Genomic DNA, 22,602 nt, shown 5'->3' with positions numbered 1-22,602 from the left:
TCTATGATGTTGACGTCTGGTGCTGGAGTGTCTATGCTGCGCTCCCCCAAAGATTCCACCATGACACTTCACTTTTTGTCACTGGCGCTCGAGCTTGCTAGATTTGACAGGGCGTCAGCCGCCATGTTTTCTGTTCTTGGCACTAATTTGATTTCAAAGCTCTAGAATCCAACCGTCACACTCTTTGCCTTACTAAGATAATTCTGCATAACCAGCTCCCGAGCATCATAGGTCCTCTCGATTTGGCTTGATACCAATTGCGAGTCTGTGGTCATGAGAATCTTCTTTGCACCAGCCGCAATGCTCAGACTTAGTCCGGCCAGGGCTGCTTCGTATTCTGCTTCGTTGTTAGATGCCTTCTGGGGATGTCATGACCACTCATGCCCCAGCTCTGCTTTGGGCTGCTGAACCGTCAACCTCTATCTTCCAGATACCGGTGGATTCAGATGGCTCGGTGTATGTAGTTTTGACAATGAAGTCGGCCGGTGCCTGAGCTTTGATGGATGTGCGAGGCTAGTATTCGATGTCAAACTCGGATAGCTCTATCGCCCATTTGAGGAGCCTGCCGGTTGTATCAAGCTTGTGTAGAGTTTTCTCCAGAGGTTGATTAGTGAGCACTTGGATGGTATGCGAGTCAAAGTATGGCCGCAACTTTCTCGCTGCGATCAGGACGACATATGTCGTCTTCTCCAGCAGCTCATACCTTTGCTCTACTCCAATCAGTACGTGACTTACGAAGTATATGGGACTCTGCTGCCCCTTCTTGTTTACCAACAATACTGCTGCTACCGTATTCTGTGAGACCGACACGTAGAGCTGTAACTTATCTCCCAAATTGACAGATCTTTCTTGGCCTTATTTTCCAGCCGTCGTTTCTTCCACTCCAACGGTGGGATATCCGCCGGACGTTTACGGTCAGAATGTCTGAGGGCGGTCAAGTAACATGCCCTTGCTGACTCCTGGTTCCCCCGGAGTTTCTCGGGGTTGCTGTCATTTGAGGTATAGACCATTGTAAGGTGGTAGGTTGATACCACTGCTTGAGCGTCATGGATCAGAGGTCGTCCTATGATGGCGTTGTATGCCGCCGGCACATCGACCACGACGAATTCCACCAGCAGGTCTCTTGAGTGAGATTTCTCCCCCAGTTTTACAGCCAGCTTGATGGTTTCTTCTCGGACGACAGAGGCCCCTGTGAAACCGATAACTGGGTATGAGACCGGTTTCAAACATGCAGTGTCGAAGCCCAATATTTCAAACATCTCTTTATATAGTATATTGGCAGAACTTCCCCCATCTACCAGCACGCGATGAACCATTGCGGTTGATATCTGCAGATATACTACCAGGGGATCATCATGGGGGTAGAGAATACCCCTGGCGTCCTCTGATGTAAAAGCCATAGATGGCATGGCTGGAGGTGCCGGCCACTTTCCCGCGTTGTTGTAGTTTACTTGGTGCCTAACTTCTTTCAAACTGGCTTTGGCACCATGTATGCTTCCTCCTCTTGTCGGTCCACCTGAGATGACGTAGATTTCAGTGATCCTGTCTTTGACTGGCCTTCTATTTCCGTTTTCATCCTCTCGGGATGGAGATTTTTGGTCAACCCTTGCTTGGTACTGGGTGAAGTATCCTCTTCTAATGAGGTCTTCGATCCCGTCCTTTAGGTCTTTGCAGTCTTCAGTTATATGACCATAATCCCTGTGAAATTCACACCATTTTGACTTATCCCGGCCTTTGTAGAACATCTTCCGAGGCCTTCGCCACTTGTCGTCATCTTTGTGCAACTCGTATATTTGGGCACGGGATGTCGTGAGAGGAGTATAGTTGTGGTACTTGTCTGGTAGGCCTTCATGCCCCTTTTTCACAGAAATACTCTCCTCTCTTCTATTGGAGGTGTCCGACTTTTTATCTTTCCGGTATTTATCTTCTTTACGGTCTTTTTCTTTATCTTTCTCCTCTGCTGCCGGCCTCTTAGCATTTGAGGCTTTGTCAAATTCCTCTCTCCGGATGTAGTCGTTGGCCTTACCCAGCACCTCTGTGAGGCTGGTTAGCTTCTTCCGACCAAGATAATTTCTGAAAGGAGTTCCTTCCTTCAGTCCCGTCATGAGAGCTAAAACAGCGACTTCCTGCTGGAGTGTAGGGATGGTGACAGCCTCTGCGTTAAAACGCCCGACATAGTCCCGTAGACTCTCTGTCTCTCCTTGCTTGACTGACATCAGCTCGCCGGTGGTTTTCTCCCTTCGTTTATTGCTAACGAACTGTGTAACAAACATTGATGTAAGCTGGCAGAAGTAGAAGACCGTTGCCGGTGGTGTGCTTTTAAACCATGTCTGTCCCAGCCCGGTCAATGTAGAGGGAAACACCTTACACCATACTGAGTCAGTGTCGGTGTATAACAACATGTTCCCCTCGTAGGCCGATATATGTCCTACCGTCATTCTTACATGTCGGCATCTTTATTTTCTCCATGGGATCTTGAAGAATGGCAGTGGAGTATGGCGAATTCCGCAAAGATACCGGTGCTCTACGCCGGCATTCGCTCCCTTTCCTTAGATGAGAGGATTGCTGTTGGACCTCTGTGTCCTGCGCTTCCTCCTCCTCTTCTTCCTCGTCTCCTATATGCTCTGTGGAGGTTTTAGAGTTGGCCACCTGATCCTAATCATGCCGGTCTCGCTCTCCCTGGCGGCCCGTTCCTAGTGAGCGAAGTTTTCTCACTGGACTGTGGGCTCTGCTCAAAGGTCGCTTAGCGGGCGGACCGGTCGGTGGAGTGTTGCTCGCCATGGCTTGGAAGACTTCTGCGGCACTTCGAAGTTGTTCTGGCGTGAACATGTGCTGCAGGGTATGGAAGATGTTTTCCTGGGGAGTCTCAGGAGTTTTTCTACCTTTGTCAGTAGGCGGTCGACCTTGCTTGGTGGCCGGCAGCGGAGTTGAGAATCCTGGGGGAGCTTTCTCAACGGGAACATTATCTTCATCTGTTTCCGGCATCCCAAATTGCTGATTAGGATCCATGGGACTTTTGTTTGCAAGAAATGGCTTAGACTACATGGTATTGTTAGCCCCTCCTTCTAGCGCCAATTGTTCCGGTATTGGACAAGTTTTTAGGGTACGAACCGGTATGCCTCATAGTCAGTCGAACCGGTTTCAGTTCCTGCAAGAAAGAACACGTAAACTAGCCTCGGGGGTTGATCCGAGGAACGCCCCTCCGATGCCTAAGTCAGTTATGGGAAAAAAGGTAGGTCTCAAGTATAGATTCTTGGGATTCATGAACGTACCTCATGACTCAGATCAAAGGGGGTATTTATAGGATACCCGGATAGGCCCGTATACAGGTTGGGTCATGTATTTACGGGGAATATTCTGTGTATATTCCTTCAGGATATACCCTTATCTTGTGTACAAAATCTATCTTCAGGCCCGTAGGCGCTAATAGATGTGATTGGACCTGGCCCAAGCCCTTGGCATAAGGCCCGTTGAATGATACCGGCAAGATACTTGAATAAGATCGCTATGACGAGGTCAGCAAGGCCGTAATAAGCGCGTGATCTCTTCAGCGCGTCCCGGTCTTTCTGGACCGGTATGAGACTTAGTCAGCCCCCATACACTAATACAAATTAAGTCGTTTAGGAAGGGGCATCGTTGGTCAATGCTTGTAACGGTAGATGCAGACCTCTAATGGCTGATAAAAGTGGTAAAAGAAGCGGATGACGATCACGATTTGAATAACGAAAAACAAGTTTCTACTAATATAGTATGAAGTATTAAAATAAACAGTGACCTTTTGTTAAGACTTATCATCATCATCATAAAATAGCATTATACTATCTAAAAAAGAAATCATATAGGTGATATAGCATTATCGTTTTGCTCTTTTGATCAGATTATCATTGTTATGACACCAATACATGTACACCACCCTGGCTAATTAGAAAAGCAGAAGTAAACGATGGGTCACGAGATGATGAGTGGGATCGACTCTCGAGTGCTTGGAGGTGTAGTTCTGTTAATAAACGTCAAAGGTATGGTAGGGAACCATGAAAACAATTCTTCTCAATATTGCTCGTTTACTCCCAAAAGAAAAGATGCCCAGTTTCCGTCGGTTTTAAAATATTTCTCCTAATATTATTACTTGAAACAAATTTGAATTTGGATTTAAATTTGGGGATATATGTAAAATAGGCGACTGGATAGAGCCTGCAAATATCCGGGGTCTCTAATACGTGCTTTTTACTTGAATATGTAATACATGCTCTCATTATTGTTTGTGTTAGAGAGCGATCAAGTATGGTGATGAAGATAGGATTCAATCTTAAGTTTTTAGTACCATTTTCATAAGACTTAACCAGTTAACCTAAATCGATGACCTTCACATATGCAATGTATGTCCTTCACTATTGATGTTGTTGACTCTTTTATTTACATATTTTGGATTGTGTTTTTATAGTTAATGTGTGCTTATTTGTTATTTCATAATAGAGAAAATCTTATTTTATTGCATTTTATATCTTATCAAGGGTCCTATTAATCTTTGTGACAAGGGGCCTCATGAAATTAATGCACTTGAATTTCGGTCTATGAAAAGGGTATTTAGAGCAACGTGTCAAATCTTGGGGTATTTGGGATTCTCAAAATGAAAGGAGTAATTTGAGAATTACCACACCTGAGGGTACCTCAAGAAAATTGGGTTATAATTTGTTGGAATGCCTTGAATCTGTAATTTGGTGCTCCAAATATGGTTGAAAGGACTAGTTAGTGATCTTTCTCTACATCAAGATTTGGCTATTGTGCATTATGACAGGTGCAATATGTCTAGTCCAAGTTCAAGTTCATGATAAGAGGAATAAGCACATAGATGTAAGATATCATTTTCTAAAATATGAGAAAATAAAATAAGGTGATGAAATTAAGTACTGCTGATGGTTCTGCTCATAAATTCACCAAGCCGGTTCTGCATGGCAAGTTCCAACATTGTTTGGACTTGCTAATTAGTTGGAGTTGTTAACCTGGGCCCTTATGGGTATTCTAAGGCAAGGGGGGAAAATTGGGTACATTTGGCAATATTTTTGCATCTGGTACATTTGTCATTTGTGAGAGAATTCAAGTCATGGTGGGGATTTGTTGAAATGCCTTGAATTTGTAGTCTGGCGCTCCGCATAACACAAATCAGGTTTGCTATTTCGTTTTTGATTTTGGGCCTATTTTTGGCCTATTCCATTTAGGCTAATCAGAAGGGTAATATACGAACCTTTTAATTAACTTATGACTCCATACTTTGTAATATGTATTTTCTCTCTTCTTAAAGATAATATAACAGATTTTTACTAGGTACCGTTGAGTTTTATAAAAATGCATAGAGCATCTTATAGTTTTAAAAATGCACAACTTAACCCTAAGATTTTGATAAATACATGACTTGTCGCTGCCGAGCTTTGATGGAAGGCGTGTTCGCCACTTTCTATTTTGCAGTTTGCGAGGAAATCTCTTGGGGAGTTCAAGGAGGTGATGGCGGGGAGATCAAAGGCGAGCTCGATAGGGAGTGCGACTTTTCCTATTGTCTGAAATATGCCGAGTGATGGGATCGTGAAAGTGAATGTTGATGCTGGGATTATGGGAGAGAGGGGAGTTGGGTTGGGGGTGGTTTGTCGAGATAGTGGGGGAGCGATTATTGGGTATGCTGCAGTCCAAATGTGCGTGCCTTGGGAGCCGAGAGTGGGGGAATCGAAGGCGGTTTTGGAGGGCCTAATGCTGGCAAAGGAGCTAGGCTTCGAGAGGGGGGAACTTGAAAGCGACTGTTTATCGGTGATCCAAACACTCAAATGCAATGCTCAAGGGTCGAGTGACTTCCATCTTGTCATTGAGGATATTTTAAATTTTATGCCTGCTTTTATTTCTGTTAGTTTATGGTCTTTTGTTAAACGATCAGGGAACCGTGTTGCATATGAGTTAGCCCACTTCTAACCTTTGGAGAGTGGGAAACGTGTGTGGATTGACGATTTTCCGGACTCTATTATTGTAAGTCTTGCTTCAAGTGATCTAATGCATTAATTTCCCTTTGGGGCTTCCTTTAAAAAAAAAAACTCTACTACCCATCAAAACTCTCATAAGCCTTCTTAATTTCATCAAAATCACCACATTTACACGGATAATTAGACAAATTAAATGTAGGCTTGGTTCGGTTCACCTTATTTTTGCTTATTTCATATCAGATCTGATCAGATTAGAAAAAACAAGTTTAGATCAGATCAGCAAAAATAAGTTCACATCAGATCATGCTTATATTTAAAAACTCATTATTACTATTATTGCTATTATTTACTAGTACATTTGTTCAAAAAGGATTATTATTGTTGTTGTTGTACTTATGAATTATTAATATTGGTAATTATTATTAATCTCGTTGTTATCATTATAAATGTCATTGTTATCATTATTTTAAGTTATTGTGTTGTTATTAAATAATAGAAAATTAAAAACCACGTGTTAATAAGATCATAAGATTGACGCAAAAATAAGAGATATATAAAATATGATAGCTCAAATTCATGACAATGAAACTACTAAGTTCGGATTACATTTCAAAATAAGCTAAGTGCGAAATACAAATTATAAATTTAGATCCAGTATACATCTTCCTACCGAATTCCAAATCTCTCTAGCTATTTGAAGTTGCATCGTATCCATTTCTTTCTTGCGCAAGTCATTGAACATATCCGCATGAGCTTTTGGTTTTTTTTTTTTTATAAAAAACTGAAAATAATGGAGAGAAAATTTTTGCTAAAAGAATTTAAAAAAAACTGAAAATATCAATGTTCACAGAGCAAATGAGGGGGCTAGGGGAGGCTGCGTGGCGTGCAACGTAAAAGAGAAATTATTAGTAGTAAAGTTTCATAGATGTTTGTATATCTTATTTTATTTTATATGGAAAAAAATGAGTTTAGTCTGCCGACTTCTCAAGTGTGAAATATTTTTTTTAAGGGAAAGTGTGAAACATTTTAGAAGTGCTCTTATAAATTAATGACTTGGATTATAGAATTATTTTTGAATAATAATTATTATTATTATGATTATAATTATTGTTATTGTTATTATAATAATGATAATAATAATTACTATTACTATTAATAAAAGTTGTGTAAAAATTGTGATAGAAATAAAATGATAATAATAATAATACTATAAATAAGATCTTATAATATATTGCATAATAATGAATTACAAAGTAATAATATAATAGTAATAATATATTTTATAAAAGATGTTGCAAATCAGATCAAATCAGATATATTCAGATGAGAAAATTTCAGGTCAACTAAACATATCCATATACCCGTTACTAATCTCATTCCAGTCAATCTCGCTCGTCATCATCCCAAAATTCCATCTTTAACCAAACAAGCAATCAAAAAGTAAACTAAATGCAAAATAAGGGGATAACTTTAAGTTATCTTTCAAATGCAAGAACACATGCATTTTCAGCCCTGTAAAGTTTCTTCAATTTGCAGACACCATCAAAGATTGCAACAGAGACATTATTTTAGTTCACTATGAATTATCAATGATATTATTGCTGATTCAAAGGATATATATCTATAAAATCTCTGATGTCATTAAAGGTGTATCATGCTTGGATTAAACCGCTGATATTATTAGTGCTTTGATAGCTAAAAGATGAGCCCACCTCCAATTCTATATGAACTGTGAAGATAATGCTGGAAATTATTTTCAGTACCAAAGCAAAATGAGACTTTTCCTTTTGGCTAGCATTATTTATGTAGGGACATCATTCAAAAGTTATATGTTGGCCCAAACAAATAAAAGCACCCCAAGTATAAGAGGACAGAGAGATAGAGAATGAAATTAGTTGTGGGACAAGCTGGATAACCAAGGTATAGCACTTCACGTCGTCCGATATGGCTGCTGATGGCTGATGCTCCTTACAAGAGGAATGACCAAGTCGCAAACTTCTTTAACTCAAAATGCCAAACACTCATATGTATCCCATTATATAGGGCAAGGGGATAAAATTAGAATATAGTCCAAGAAATTTAGAAACAGAAATTCAACATAAGAGCGTCTGATATTACGGTTAAAGAAATTTGAATCTGAATTTTCAAAATTGAATGAGAGCCTTTGTCGTCTGTCTTATTGCAATTGCTCATGAGTGTAAGAATATTGTTGGATTAGGTAAATCACAGGAGGTGATATTTCTGTAAGAACGTAGTCCAACGTTTTTCTAAGCTAGATTAGAATATAACTTTTGACGAAAATCTTGCTTGAGAAATGACTAAGACGGGTATTAGGCTAAGCCTTAAATCTATTGGTTTTAGTCATACATTTACCCGGTGGCGGAGCCACAGTGGGTCACATGGGGTCACGTGACCCCTCAAATTAAAAAAAAAAAATTAAAAAAAATTCGTAAAAAAAAAAAGAAAAAAAATAGCAGAGCAGCAGCATAAAGCAGTGCAGGCGTGCACATTTAACGGCTAATGTTGGGGTTTCTTTTTGGCCCACTTGCATCTATCAATTATAGTGGTCCCCAATTTCCCAACTCTCAATTCTTATCAGATTTAAAATTAAATTAAAAATTAAAAATCATTTAATTTTGAAAACTATCAATTTCTCTCTCCTTCTTTTCCCAATTCTCATGCTCAAATTTTTTTTTACCTCACACTCTCATTGAGTGACTCGTTGCCCAGTCATTCAGGCACCGGCATTGGCCTTCACCGTCGCATCGCACCGCGCCACCGTAGCCTCCTCCGACCTCCGACCAGCCTGCAGCCGGCAGCCATCCCATCAGGCATCAGGTATTAATTATTATTTTAAAACAATTTACAGAATTTATAGTTTAATTCTTTTACATTATTTATTTTTTAATTCCTAAATTTAATATTTAAAATCTTATTTGGTTGATATTAATTGTAATAATTGCATATATGTGTGAATTTTCGAATTTGTAAGGTGTGATAAATGATTGATGCATTTAGTTAGTTTGTTATTTATATATGTGAATGTTGAAATTGTGAGAGGTAAATTTGTATAAATTAGGTAGTGTTAATAAATTTATAATTTTCTATGATAATTTAGTTTCTTTATGATGTAATTTATTGATTGATTTTCATATAGTTTAATACTTCCTCCGTCCCAAAATATAGTTCCCATTTTCATTTTGGGTGTCCCAAAATATAGTTCCCATTTTCATATTTAGTTCCACATTTTCCCGTAATTTGTCTAGGAAAACCGTGTCCCATCATTTATTTGCTTTTTGAATTTTGTTTTTTCCTTTGTTTATTCAACCAAAATGTTACAATTAATGTTCTTTCACCAATTATTCTCCATCCTCTCTCCTAAAATCATCTTTTCCCATACAACATTTATTTAAATAAACAAAAAATCTTTATTATCCTTCTTATTTTCTACTTGCATAAATTACCATGAAAAAAAGGCAAATGGGAACTATATTTTGGGACGGAGGGGAGTAGTTAGTTCATATGTGTTAATATGTATTAAATAATGAATATAGGAAACGATGAGTGATACACCTAGATCAAAAAAAATCAAAGGCAATGGGAAAACAACCCGATCTTCGACAATTTTTTTGTGACCCCTCGATTTTGAAATCCTGGCTCCGCCAATTCATTTAGCAGTTTAACCCATAACATATAAGGGCTTGTTCTCTTCGGTATAAAACAAATGAACTGAACTGAACCGCACTTCCACCTCCGGTTCTCTCTCCTCCTCCTAACTCTCCCTATCCCCACCACCCCCGCAGCCCCTACCAGCCCTCATCTGCCGCAAAATTGTGAACTCAGTCGCTCCCCCTCATCCGCCTCAAAATTGCCGCAAACTCGAATTTCTTCGACATGAATGGCGGATCTAGTGCGCCGGTGAGAGTGAGGGAGTGGGAGGGGAGGCGCGAGGGACGGGGAAGGGGAGGTGCGAGGGAAGGTAAAGGAGGGGAGGCGCGAGGAGGCGAGGGGAGAGGGGTTGTCGGAAAACGGGTCTGCAGGGGTTACCAGGGAGGGAGAGGGGAGAGGGTTGGGCTGGGGTTGGGTGGTGGGCTGGTGGGTCTAGGGTTTGGGGGTTAGGGTTGGGGGTTGGGGTTGGATTAAGGAGAGTTTAGGATTTAGTTAGGTTTGATTAGTTTTATTAGGTTGAATTAGGGCAAATTAGGTTGACTTAGGCCTAATTAGGTTGACTTAGGGCTAATTAGGTGGACTTATGGCAAACTTGTAAATAAACACTAATGGAGCACTAACGTCCATTAATAGTAAGGGTATCTGGTGATTTTTTTAAAATGTCAAGGGTATATGGTGAATTTTGAAAAAAGTTGGGGTATTTGGTGAATAAATTTTTTTGTCAAGGGTATTTGGTGAAAAAACCGTATTATTAGTGTTGTCATCTATTAAAAAGTTTGTACTTTGAACAATGACAAATAATATTGAAATGAATACTTCTTAGGCTTGAATTATCATTTCAATATAATTAGCCGAATTATATAGGCAAAAAAAGTATTAGCAAAATAATAATTAGCAATATTTATGTAATAAGAATATTATTATTATAAATAAAAATAATATTAAAAGCAATAGTAACAAGAGTAATAATAAGAATAATAGTAATATAATAATAATTGTAATAATGATATTAATATTTATAATTGTAATAATAGTAATAATAATCATGATAATAATAATAATTATCATTGTTTTATTATCAGAGAATTAAATGATTGAACTGAACTGAACTGATTGCAACTAAACTGAACTGAACTGAAAATAAGCTGGGGAGAATAGGCCCTAAGTTTCACATGATAAGTGAGTTTTTTAGGCATCCTATGGTGATCAGTGCTTCAATAAAAAAATTATATTATCTCATGATGTATATTTATCTCTTTAGTTATTTACTATCCCAATTGCTTATGAGCCCCAAAAAATGAAAATAAAAAAATATTCTCTAAGTTTTTAATTCTTAATTCGGTGTTCCACAATATACCCTTGACAATTTTATTTTTTGCACCATATACCCTTTCGAGTTTCCGAATTCACCATATATCCTTAACTTTTCAAAAAATACATTAACTTACCCTTATGACTAATGGTGTTAGACTTCCGTTAGTCATTAACCCCTAATCCTCCCCTAATCCTAATTAGCTATCCTAAACCTAAGTCTAACCCTAACCTTAACCCTAATCCTAACTCCTTAATTTAATACCCTAACCCTAACCACGCCCTCCCCCACCCTTTACCCCAGCCCCCACTACCCCCCACACTTTACCCTACCAGCCCGCAGCCAACTTTTACCCCTCACTGCCCAGCAGCCTGCAGCCACCCTTTACCCATCACTGCCACACCAGCCTGCAACCACCCGCAACCCCTTACCCTTTCAGACCCACAACCCCTCCCCCTCCCTTTCAAACTCGCCACCCCTTCCCCCTTCCCTTTCCACCACCACCGACCACGAGAATCAACAAACACCAAGGGAAAAAAGCGGAAGGGCTGCGGTGCAAGGGCTGCATTTTTAGAAAAACGCAACCCTAGAATGGGGGATAATCTTAATCCTTGAAGATGTATCACCAGTTAGCCCAAAATTATGAAGGGCTACGGTTTTTGGGCTAACCGCAGCCCTTTACCCACCCGCGAAAATATTATTTCAATGGGCTTTTAAATATTTTGGAAGGAATTCAGTGGGCGGGCTTTTAAAATATTAAGCACTTCTTATTAAAGACTCATTCTCTCACAAATCTCACGCACAAATCTTCAAATCTCACAAACATTCAGCTCCTCTCTCACAAACTTCACAAATCTCACGCACAAATCTTTAAATCTCCACACCACCACCACACCCCCTCTTCTGTTGCTCACACCACTCTCTTCTCCTCTACATCTCGTCGGAGCTCCGCGCATTGCCGCCGCTCTAGCCTTCTCCTTCTCCGTACTCGTTCGTTGTTGGGTCATTGTGGCCAGATGTTAGTCTAAACTCTTCATCTTCGTGCCTGTCCTGCTCGTTGATGCGCGTCGCTTCGTAGTTGAACTCTGCCACTCCCTTGCATTGTTGCGCGCACCACTCGCGTCTCCTCTTGCCGTCGCTTACACCAGCACACCCCCTGCGTCGTCGTGCGCACCACTCGCGTCTCCTCAGCCGTCGCTCACAACAGATCTAGGGTTGGTTCATTTTTTATTTTAGTTTGTCATTTTAAATTTTTTTTTGTATTTATTGTTTTTGATGGTATTTTTCGTATTTTTTTGTTAATTTGAGGTTTTTTAGTTTTATGGAATTAATTTGAGATGGTTCGAGATTAATCTGTGATCTAGGGTTCGAGATTTACTCGGTTTTTTATCAATTTCGTTTTTCGAATTTTAGGTTTTTTTATTTTATTTTGTGGAATTAATTTTATTTTATGTTGTTGATTCGTTTGAGAGAGATTTCTATTCAAACTTTGTCTTGATATTGTTATGAGAATAAGTATTTAAGTTTAATCTGGATGACCTTTGTGAATTTGGTTGCTGGAGTTTGCTTTGCTGTTGCGAGACATACTACTTTATAGTCTTACTTAGTTTTTCGAAATTCTCGCTATTAAACAAATTAGAAGGCAGAAGTGCAAAACTTTAACAGGAGGCGAAAAAAAAAATATTTCCATAAATATTTCTTGATATTTAGGAGTAAAATAATGCAAATTTTTTTTTCTTTTTTGTTTTTTTGGGTCAAAAGGGCTGCGGTTATGGTCAAAACCGCAGCCTTTTGTACAAAGAAGGGTTGCGGTTTAAAACCGCATCCCTTCACTTTTAGTGAAGGGTTGCTACAGAAAGGGCTACTGGCCAAAAACGCATCCCTTCCGTTTTTTCCACTAGTGAAAAGAGGGAGGAATAGTCGAGCAGAGAGAGACGTGAGCTGGGGAAGGAAGCAGCGACACAACTTCGGTGGCAAACAGCGTACTTCGAGCAGCGAAGACTGGTGAGAGGAAAGGATAGATAAAAATGGCGAGAGGATAAGAGGCTCCGGTGAACCGAGGAAATGCCGGCGAGAGAGGTGCGACGGAGGGTGAGAAAGAAAAATGGCGAGAGGAGAAGAGGCTTCAGTGATGTATTTGGGGAGAGGGTGGGCTTCAGCGGTGGTGGGGTAAAAGGTGGCGGGGGGTGGGCTTCGGCGGTGGGATTCTAGGGTGGGGAGAGGGTGGTGGGGGTAAGGGGTGGGGGCTGGGGACTAGGGGCTGGGGTAAGGGGTGGTTAGGGTTAGGGACTTAGGGTATTAGATTAGGGTTAGGGTTAGGGTTAGGGTTAGGGTTTGGTTTAGGTCGTTTAGGGTAGCTAATTAAGATTAGAGGAAGGATTAGGTTTTAATGACTAACGACGTTATCCTTCTGTTAGTTATAAAGGTAAGTTAATGTACTTTTTGAAAAGTTAAGGGTATATGGTGAATTCGGAAACTCGAAAGGGTATACGGTGCAAAATAAAATTTGTCAGGGGTATATGGTGAAAAAAACCGTTCTTAATTTTATGCTTCGTTAATGCATGTTATCTGAAATTATTATTGTAACTGAGAGATTAGATAGTAAGAATCTTTGTAAATCTTGCTTTTATAATTGTTTGAAAATTGATTTAGTCTATGTTCTTTTAGATTGAACTAAATCGAACTGAATTGGTCTGAACTTAACTTAACTGAAGAGAATGAAATCAGTAAGAGGAAACTAACTGGACTGAACTGAATTTTCCTGAAACGAACTGAATTTGTCTGAATTGAACTGAATTTTCCTGAAATGAACGGAACTTGTCTGAACTGAACTTAATTGAATACACACACACACGCGCACTACAAAAAAAAAATTGGCTATAGAGGCACATCATTTGGCCGACTTGCCTCTAAAACCCCCTTTTACCATCACATAAACATGGTTGCCTCTAATTATATGGTTTTTAGTGTCAAGTATATTCTGGTGCCTCTAAAGATACATTTTAGCATCAGAGAATGTTGGTTGCCTCTAAAACCATGTTTTTAGCATCACATGAATATTGGTTGTCTCTAAATCCATATTTTTAGCATCACATGAATTTAATTGTCTCTAAAGCCATTTTTTTTAGCATCACTGTAGTTAGTTGTCTCTAAAGCCATGTATTTAGCGTCACATGACTTTAGTTGTCTCTAAAGCATTTTTTCAGCATCAACTGTAGTTAGTTGTCTCTAAAGCCATGTATTTAGCGTCACATGAATTTAGTTGTCTCTAAAGCCATTTTTTCAGCATCAACTGTAGTTAGTTGTCTCTAAAGCCATGTATTTAGCGTCACATGAATTTAGTTGTCTCTAAAGCCATTTTTTCAGCATCAACTGTAGTTAGTTGTCTATAAAGCCATGTATTTAACGTCAAATGAATTTAGTTGTCTCGATAGCCATTTTTTTCAGCATCACATAGATTATTGTTGCATCTAAAGATATTTTTTAGTGTCACTTGAATTGTCGTTAGTGGTGTCAAAAACATCTGACTGCTAGGTCAACCTGATATTGACCTGATTTGAACCTGGTCGACCTGTGAGGGTCAGTCTCTAGACTGATCGAAACCTAACCTGAGATTACCCAGACCTGACCGTAGTGGTGTCAGAAACAGATCTGACCGCTGGTCAACCTGATTCTGACATGACTTGAACTTGGTTCGACCTGTGAGGGTCAGTCCTCAAACCTGACCTATTTTCATTTTCTTTATGAGGATCCACCCCTTGTATTTATTTTGGTTATTTGGATCAAAAGCAATATAATATTTGGTTTAGGTTTTCAGCATTATGACTAGTTAGTGTATGTTTCTTTTATAAAAAAGGTATGAGAAAAAATATCTCAATGTAACTACTTTTTAAAAAATCATAACTAAAAAAAGTAATGTGATAATTATCGAGCTCCTTATGAGTTAATCAAGTTGAGTTGGATTTGCTCAACTCCACACGTTCGCATTTAAGTTAAGTGAACTCGAGCTGAACTTTGAATAATTTAACTGAGTCGAACATAAGCTACTTGTGAGCATCTAAACTCGATTAGCCCCTAATTCAAGTCCGATATGTCTACTTTAGGGCTAACAAATTCATATTAGTTAATGATCTGTTTAGATTAGTGAAAACGGCACACTTTCTAGTATGACAAATCATATAGCATATTGTATGTGACCCCTTTGTCATAAATTGTGAAAGACAACATATCTTAACTGTAAGATAATCAAAACATCAAAAGAAATAAAAAGATCAAGAAATCATTGTATTAAGAAAAATAACCTATTAAATGCAAAACATTATACATTGATTATCAATTATGATCAAGAACTGCATGTGAAGATGGGACCGATTAACTAAGCAATTAGAATAACTAAATTAGAATAACTTATGGAATCCAAATCTTAAACTAACCAAACCCTTTAATAAAAAAACAAAGGATAAAGAAAACTAAATTAGAATAACTTATGGAATTCAAACACAATATTAATATTTTTTCAATAATAGCATTTATATTCTAATTCAAACAATACAAATTTTTTTTTTCCTTACAGTTCACACATATTACTATCATCAACATAAAAATGCAACTTCCTTCCGAAATTGTCAAAATGCAAAAAAATTACATCAATGATCGTTCATCTTCATCACTCATCATCGTTAATCTTCATCACTCATCATCATTCATCTTCATCATCGTAGTCATCGACTCATCATTCATCTTCAACAGCATATTCATCGTTCATCTCATCATCATCATCATCAATTTTCATCTGCAAAATTAGAATAAAATTGACCCAGAAATTAATAATCCCATAAACTATTTGTACAGATCATTTGTAACAGTAGGAATAACCTCAGTTGTTGATATAGAATTTTGAGTTACCTTAGGTATCCATTTCTGATTCACCTTAGGTTTCTGTTGTTGTTGAACTGGCCTTTTCCTATTTCCACAATCATGTCCAACCTTTTGACAGGTTTTACAAAAGGGTGGGAGCCAATCATACTTCGCTTGTTACTTGATTAACATGCCATTTGAGTCTTCAAAATTAACATAGTATTGGATGTCTTTTGTTACATCTATTTCAACAAGAATTCTAGCAAAGGAGATTCTTAGTTGTTTAGATGTACATTCATCAGCATACAATGGAATACCCAGCAAACTACCAATTCTACTAAGGAATCAACACTCCAACAATCAGAGGTAAATTAGGTAATTTAATAAAAATGGGAATTACTTTTAGAACTTCCTCATTGAAGTTAAAGTTAGCAGTCCAGGGTTTAACAATAAGAGGTCTGCTGTTGTAACTATGTGGTCCAGCATATAAAACTTCATTCCTATCATCAATACTATAAAATTTGACCACAAAAAACATCATCATGTAAGAAGATTTTTGGTTTAGCTACCGAGTTCCATTCTTTCTCAATGAAACGAGTTACAACACCAATGGAAGGAGTAACTCCCACAACATATATCACCAGAGAAGTAGCCCAGATCTCAAATGTTTGTCAGTTTCAGATTTATCTAAACAAGCAACATAACTACCATTCTTAACAGCTGGGGCAATAAATTTCAGAGATGTACCTTTAGCTGCTAATCGATTACCGGTGAATAAGGTGTTCCAAGGATTACCCGGGATAGTGTTCAGAACAGGATTTACTGTTTTCACTCACTACATTCTGTTATGGAAGAGGTGTTGTTACAGCTTGAAACATTGTATTAATGGCAGATTAGAATGGTAATTACAGCAAATTCAGACAAAAACGGATCGTAATTACAGCAAATTTTCGAAAGAAATTCAGAACCCAAAACAAAATTTGAACTCAAGAAACTCGAATCATTGAACGAAATCTAAAAAAACAAATAAATTCAATAGAATTCCCCAAACTTCTAAAAAAAATTCGAATTCCCCAGATCTGGAATATTAAACCCTAAATTCAAACGAAAAGCCCCAAACCCCTGTAAAATCGAAGCAAAACGAAAACCTATAAATCAAATAAATTTGTACAACAAACAAACAGAAATTCAAACGAAAAGCCTGAAAAATCAAGAATTCAAACTAATAAAATCCCCATAAAATAAACAACAAACAAATCGAACGAAATTACAAAATTAAAAAACTTACAGGAGGAACGATGTTCGTCGCTGCTTGGAGATGAGAGAGAAAAAAGGAGGTGAGTTGAGATAGAGATTGAGAGAGACGAGGAACAGAGAGGAGAGAGAGGGGAACCGGATGAGCTGAGAGTGGATGATGAGGGAAAGAAAGCAGTTCTAGAAAGTTAGTGAAAATAAAGCGCTTAAACTCTTTTCACCAAAAAAAAACAACGCTTAAACTCCCGCTTGTTTTCACCAAAAAAAAAAAAAAACTCCCGCTTGTTTTTTTTCAAATTTATTTAAATGACGGTCAAATATTATTAAAGGCCTCTAATAATTTCAACTCTTATCAGATCTTATCAGATTAGATCAGGGAAAGAGAACGTATCCATAGTTTTTGACCCAGATATGTTCGATATATTGTTTCTAAGAAACTTTATGCAATCATTACTAAAGATATATATTTAGACAACTCATTCAAAATTTATGCAATCATCATTACCCGTACCCATAGGGTTCGATAGGGTATGGGTAGGGTCTAAGGTCCTTAATGAGTATAGTGTAATTTTTTTTCCGAAATATAATAAACCTTCAATATACATCACAAAATATCATTTCTGTATAGATTTTTTGCAAAACTACGATAAAAAAGTGAGAGTTAGATTGAGAATTGAGAAAGTAGAGCGGCAAATTTTGTTTCTACGAAAGTATATAGAAGATTAGAAGTTTAGAGTTTTTCATATATTAGTTTATATTAGAACTAAAAATGATATATTTTGAAATTAAATGGTAAATGTTACAATTGACCCATACCCTACCCAAAGTCATAACTCATACCCATAGGGTAAAAAAAATCAAGACCCATACCCTTAAATTAGGGTAAGGTAGGGTAGGGTAGGGTTTGGACAGGGTCCAGGGTAAACAACCATCTCTAATAGAGAGCAAGCTCAATGACGTGGCTTTGTTTTCCGTAATTTCTTTTTCTTTTTCTTTTTCTTTTACTTCTTATTTCTCTATTTCATTTTATTTTTGTTTTTATTCTTTTATTTCCCTTATTCCCTTTTAATAAGAATTTCTCATTCTTGTCTCATCTTTTAAAGCTTTCCCTTTGATTTCATGCTTTAGTTCATTTTTTCTTTGTTCTTTCAATTACTTGTCTTTTAATTCATGTTTTGCTTTTAGTTTCCTCAATTCATGTTAGATTTAGTTTCAATTTCATGCTCTAGCTTTCAATTTCCATTAATTGCTAGTTTAATCGTTCTTTGCTTGTTCATCTCAATTTCTAGGTTAATCCTAGGATATTCTCTTTTGAATATGAATTTTAGCCATGAGTGAGTAGCTTCCTTTGCTAGAGGAAGTAAATGAAGTCAAAGTATTGCAATGATTGCATGATGAGTACTTGATAAGAGTTAATTGATTGATTGTGACATTTGATTTCCAATATTCATAAGGATAGGAGTAATCAACCTAAAATTAGGTCTAAATTGGATTATGACTACTAGGTTTAGCAAGGGATTGTGAATCTAGAAGTCCATACTTGATTGATTTGAATTGAAACCTCTAAATCTACGACACTCATAGCGGGATACACCTCATTACCTCACATTTTCACTCGCTTTCTCTCACCTCACATACATATCAAAATACTCACCCTCACACCGACACTATTCTATCTTTCAATCTATTTCTCTCACCTCACCTTCACTCCTCCCTTCGTTGCCCTTCATCTCTCTCACTTCACCGTCTCCTTCATTGCGATTTTGGTAAGTTCTTTTTCTCCAATTTGGTGCATCTCAACTTTTTTTTTCTTTGAATTTTCTGGATTAAGTTCGAAATTTGGGATCTTAAATTATGTGGGTTTGGGGTTTTGAATTTTGAGGGGTTTTGGGGTAAAATTCTGCTTCGAGTTAGTTCGAATTTTGGCGTTGACTACTTCGAATTTTCTGGATTATATTCAATTTACATTATGTTATACAGGATGTGAGTTCATATTTGAGTGTTATTTGGATAATCTGATCTGTTTACGATTCGCTATTGACAGTGGCGATCATCTGCAACTAACAATTGGGTTGGTGTAAATTTTCTTATATGATATAAATTTTCCTGATCTAATATGAATTCTTCTTATTATACTTCGTTGGTTTTAAAGTTATAATTAGTCGAATCCGATGTGATTCGATTTGATTTTTTTCTTATCTAAACTGAATATTATTACTCTCTCCGTTCCATAATTTTTAGTGCATTTGAGTTATTTACACTATTCACATGCAGAGATAATCTTCTATATATTGATCAACATATAAAAGTAAATATATCATGTGGGGTCATGTTTGAATTGTCTTAATGAGATAATATTAATATCCAATTGCAATAATTTTTACAAATATGTAATCACAGATATTTATGACATAAAATGTGCGTTTAGAAGCGTATGAACAGTGAAATGCACAAAAAATTATGGAATAGAGGGAGCATATAATTTCAAATTTTCTAATCTTAGCTAGTTTGATCAATTTTAATCTAATCATTTTCAAAATAAGCATTATAGTGCTTATATACGTTGAAAAGAATGCACCCTTAGGTTGCGTTTGTTCAACTTAATAATAACAACTTGTACATTTTTCTTTTATAACAATAATAATATTATTATACATAATAAAAATGATGATAATAATAAGTAATAATAATAATTATTATTATAAGTAGTAATAATAATAATAATAATAATAATAATAATAATAATAATAATAATAATAATAATAATAATAATAAAAATAAGGAAGAGTCCCAAATAAATTCAAATTTAGATTATTGTTGTACAACTGAAATTTCAAAAACACTTTTGAAAAAAAAAAAGGAAATTTCAAAAACACTTCGTTTGAGAATTGAAAGAAAACCCTAGTCCCTCATTTCATTTCCCCAATTCCCAGCCCAGCCGTCTTCTCAGTTGTCCCTCATTTCTCTCTCTGACTCTCGGCTTTGCTCAGCAACGCGTTTTCACATCGGTCTTCAACATCACCTTATCACCGACGGCGTAAAATCTCGTCACTAACGCAAAAACTCAAGGTATTCTTTCTGTCTCCTCTATTTCCCCCAAATTCAAAACCCTAATCCTTCATTTCCCTCACCAATTTCTCGTGTTTATAGGTAAATCGATCGAATTGTTGGATAAGGAGCTTTTCTGTATCGAGGAATAAGATTTTTTGATCGAGTTTATTCTCTTGTGAAGTGTTTCTCTTCCCTTACTCCTGCAGCGGCGGCAGTGGTGATGGAGATGGTTCGGCGGTGTTCGACCGAGTGGCATCGCATCGAAATTGTTAGTCTACAATGACATTATCATCAGCCGCCACTACATGGTCGTTTTATCAGTCCGGTCTCTTACCGGAGACCCATACAACACTTCGCAGCCCCTGTTCCCCTCTATCTCTCTCATGTTATGGTATAGTTTCTCTTGTTCGTCGATGTTCGTCAGGTTGTTGCCATTCGCTGCTTCGCCGGCGAACGCCTCCGCCTCCACGCCGAAGCTCCACTGATGTGCACTAAAGTTTCGAAAATCTCCCTCGACCCCTCTGTTTCTCGGTTGTTCTCTGTCTTCGCTGCTCCTTAGTAGAGCAGAGGTAAATTCCCTCTTTATTCTTAATTCAAACCCTTTTCTTTGTAATTCAAGCCCAAGTTGTTTGTGCTGTTGTATAGTTGTTGTTATTGTTATTGGTTGTCGTTTTATGGAACCGTGCTCTACTCTGTCATTTCTTGTTGTTGTGGGGTTATTGTTAGATATTGTTGTTCTGTTATTGTGGTGGTTTATTAATTTTAAGTGATGGGTAAGTTCTAATTTTTTGCACGACAAGCTGCTGCTAATTGATTGTTGATTGTTCTGTTGCAGCCATTGCTCACTGTTTCTATTTTTTTGCTTATTTATTTGTTCCTGCAGTCACATTCAGCTCTTTGTCTCTTCTTAAACGGCTATCCTTTTGTTTAGATTATCGATTTAGCCCATCGAAGTTGTTTAGATGATTAATTTTCGCGTAGCTGCAAATTGTTAAGGTTAGTACCTCTCAGTTGACTTTAGTTCTCTAACTTTGCTGTGATTTTGGTATAGAGTATAAAACAGGTTTCCACTGTTAGATTAAGTGGTATAGAGTTATGCTTATCTTATATGCATTTATGATGTTAAATTTTTTTGATCTTATCTTTAGGTAACAAATGTTTTTTCTTTTTTTCAATCTTTTGGTGCAGTTATGTGTTCATGGTGTCATATTGGAGCTGTCAAATTAAGGAAAATAAGGTGGTTTTCAGGTAAGTTTCTAATTATTTTAATGAAGTTCAAAATTCAAGATATCATGAATAGATATTTATAGTTACTAGAACGGTTGTAAATAATGGTGAATAAAATTGCTACCTGAATCCTTCTAGTTGTGGCTTTGATGCTGTTAAATAAGTATTTTTAGTCAATCTGGAAAGGTTTGTGCTGTTGACTTGCTGATGTTTGTTTTTGCACGATCATTGTTGTTCATGTACTTAATCTTGTGTTATTGCAGCGGTTGCTATGCTTTTTAGTTGTTTCCGGTGCAAGTTGTCGTGCCATTGCGTGCTACTACTACCGGCTAAGCCAATTTTTGTACAAGTTATTACAGCTTTGTTAAACTAATATTTGTTATTAAACTAATATTTACTATATGCATGTGTTGCAGGTCCTTGCGGAATCCAACTATTCAAACAATTGAAGAATAATATGAGGAAGAAAATAGCATGACACTAACAAAGACTGAGGCAATTGAAAAATGGAATGACGCTATTCAAACTATTAGATATCTTTTTTTTTTCTCTCTTGTAGTTTCCAATTTCTTTTTACTGTAACAATTGTGAACAACCAACTAGACATGTTAGTTGATTAAGGTGTTTATATAAATGACAATTATTTTTTATCTATATAGTAGCTTTTTATTGATTCATTAAATTGTTTTGTTTGTTTACTTTTAGTATTAATATAGCATATATATGCATTAATTCATAAATCTTAAACTGTAAAATGTGTAGTTGCCCCTAATAGTTTTAATAAAAATGTCAAAAGTTGCACCTAAAAACATCCTTTAGCGACTAACTTATGGTTGCATTAGAGGCAACATATAATTAGAGATGGATTTATGGTGCCTCTAAATATAAGTGGTCTTATCAGCAATATAACTTGTGTGCCCCAAAAAGGTGGCATTAGGGGCAACCTATAATTAGCGACAGACATATGGTTGCCTCTAAACGTAAGAGGCTTTAGCAGAACTGTAACTTGTGTGCCTCAAAAGGTGGCATTAGGGGCAACCTATTATTAGCGACAGACATATGGTTGCCTCTAAACATATCAGTCTTTAGCCGCACCATAACTTGTCTGCCTCTAAATGACACATTAGGGGCAACCTATAATTAGCGACAGTCATATGTTTGCCTCTAAACTTAAGAGTCTTTAGCAGATACCATAATTTGTCTGCCTCTAAAACGTGGCATTAGGGGCAACCTATAATTAACGACAGGCATATGGTTGTCTCTAAATAT

At 37.2% G+C, this 22,602-nt stretch overlaps 1 protein-coding gene across 1 annotated transcript; it reads right to left on the bottom strand.

The window, feature by feature from the left end:
• Nucleotides 1-785: 785 nt before the first annotated feature.
• Nucleotides 786-2,438, bottom strand: LOC104893360 (uncharacterized). Its single transcript, XM_010679456.1, has one exon. The coding sequence runs from the start codon at nucleotides 2,436-2,438 to the stop codon at nucleotides 786-788; it is 1,653 nt and encodes a 550-aa protein (XP_010677758.1).
• Nucleotides 2,439-22,602: the final 20,164 nt, after the last annotated feature.

This window comes from Beta vulgaris, chromosome 5, assembly GCF_026745355.1.
Source record: "Beta vulgaris subsp. vulgaris cultivar EL10 chromosome 5, EL10.2, whole genome shotgun sequence".
Classification (NCBI taxonomy): Eukaryota; Viridiplantae; Streptophyta; class Magnoliopsida; order Caryophyllales; family Amaranthaceae; genus Beta; species Beta vulgaris.
This window is presented reverse-complemented; position numbering and strand designations above follow the sequence as displayed.

Bases quoted from the DNA above. Each gene is read 5' to 3' on its own strand.
- LOC104893360 (XM_010679456.1), bottom strand. From the start codon at position 2,438: ATGACGGTAGGACATATATCGGCCTACGAGGGGAACATGTTGTTATAC.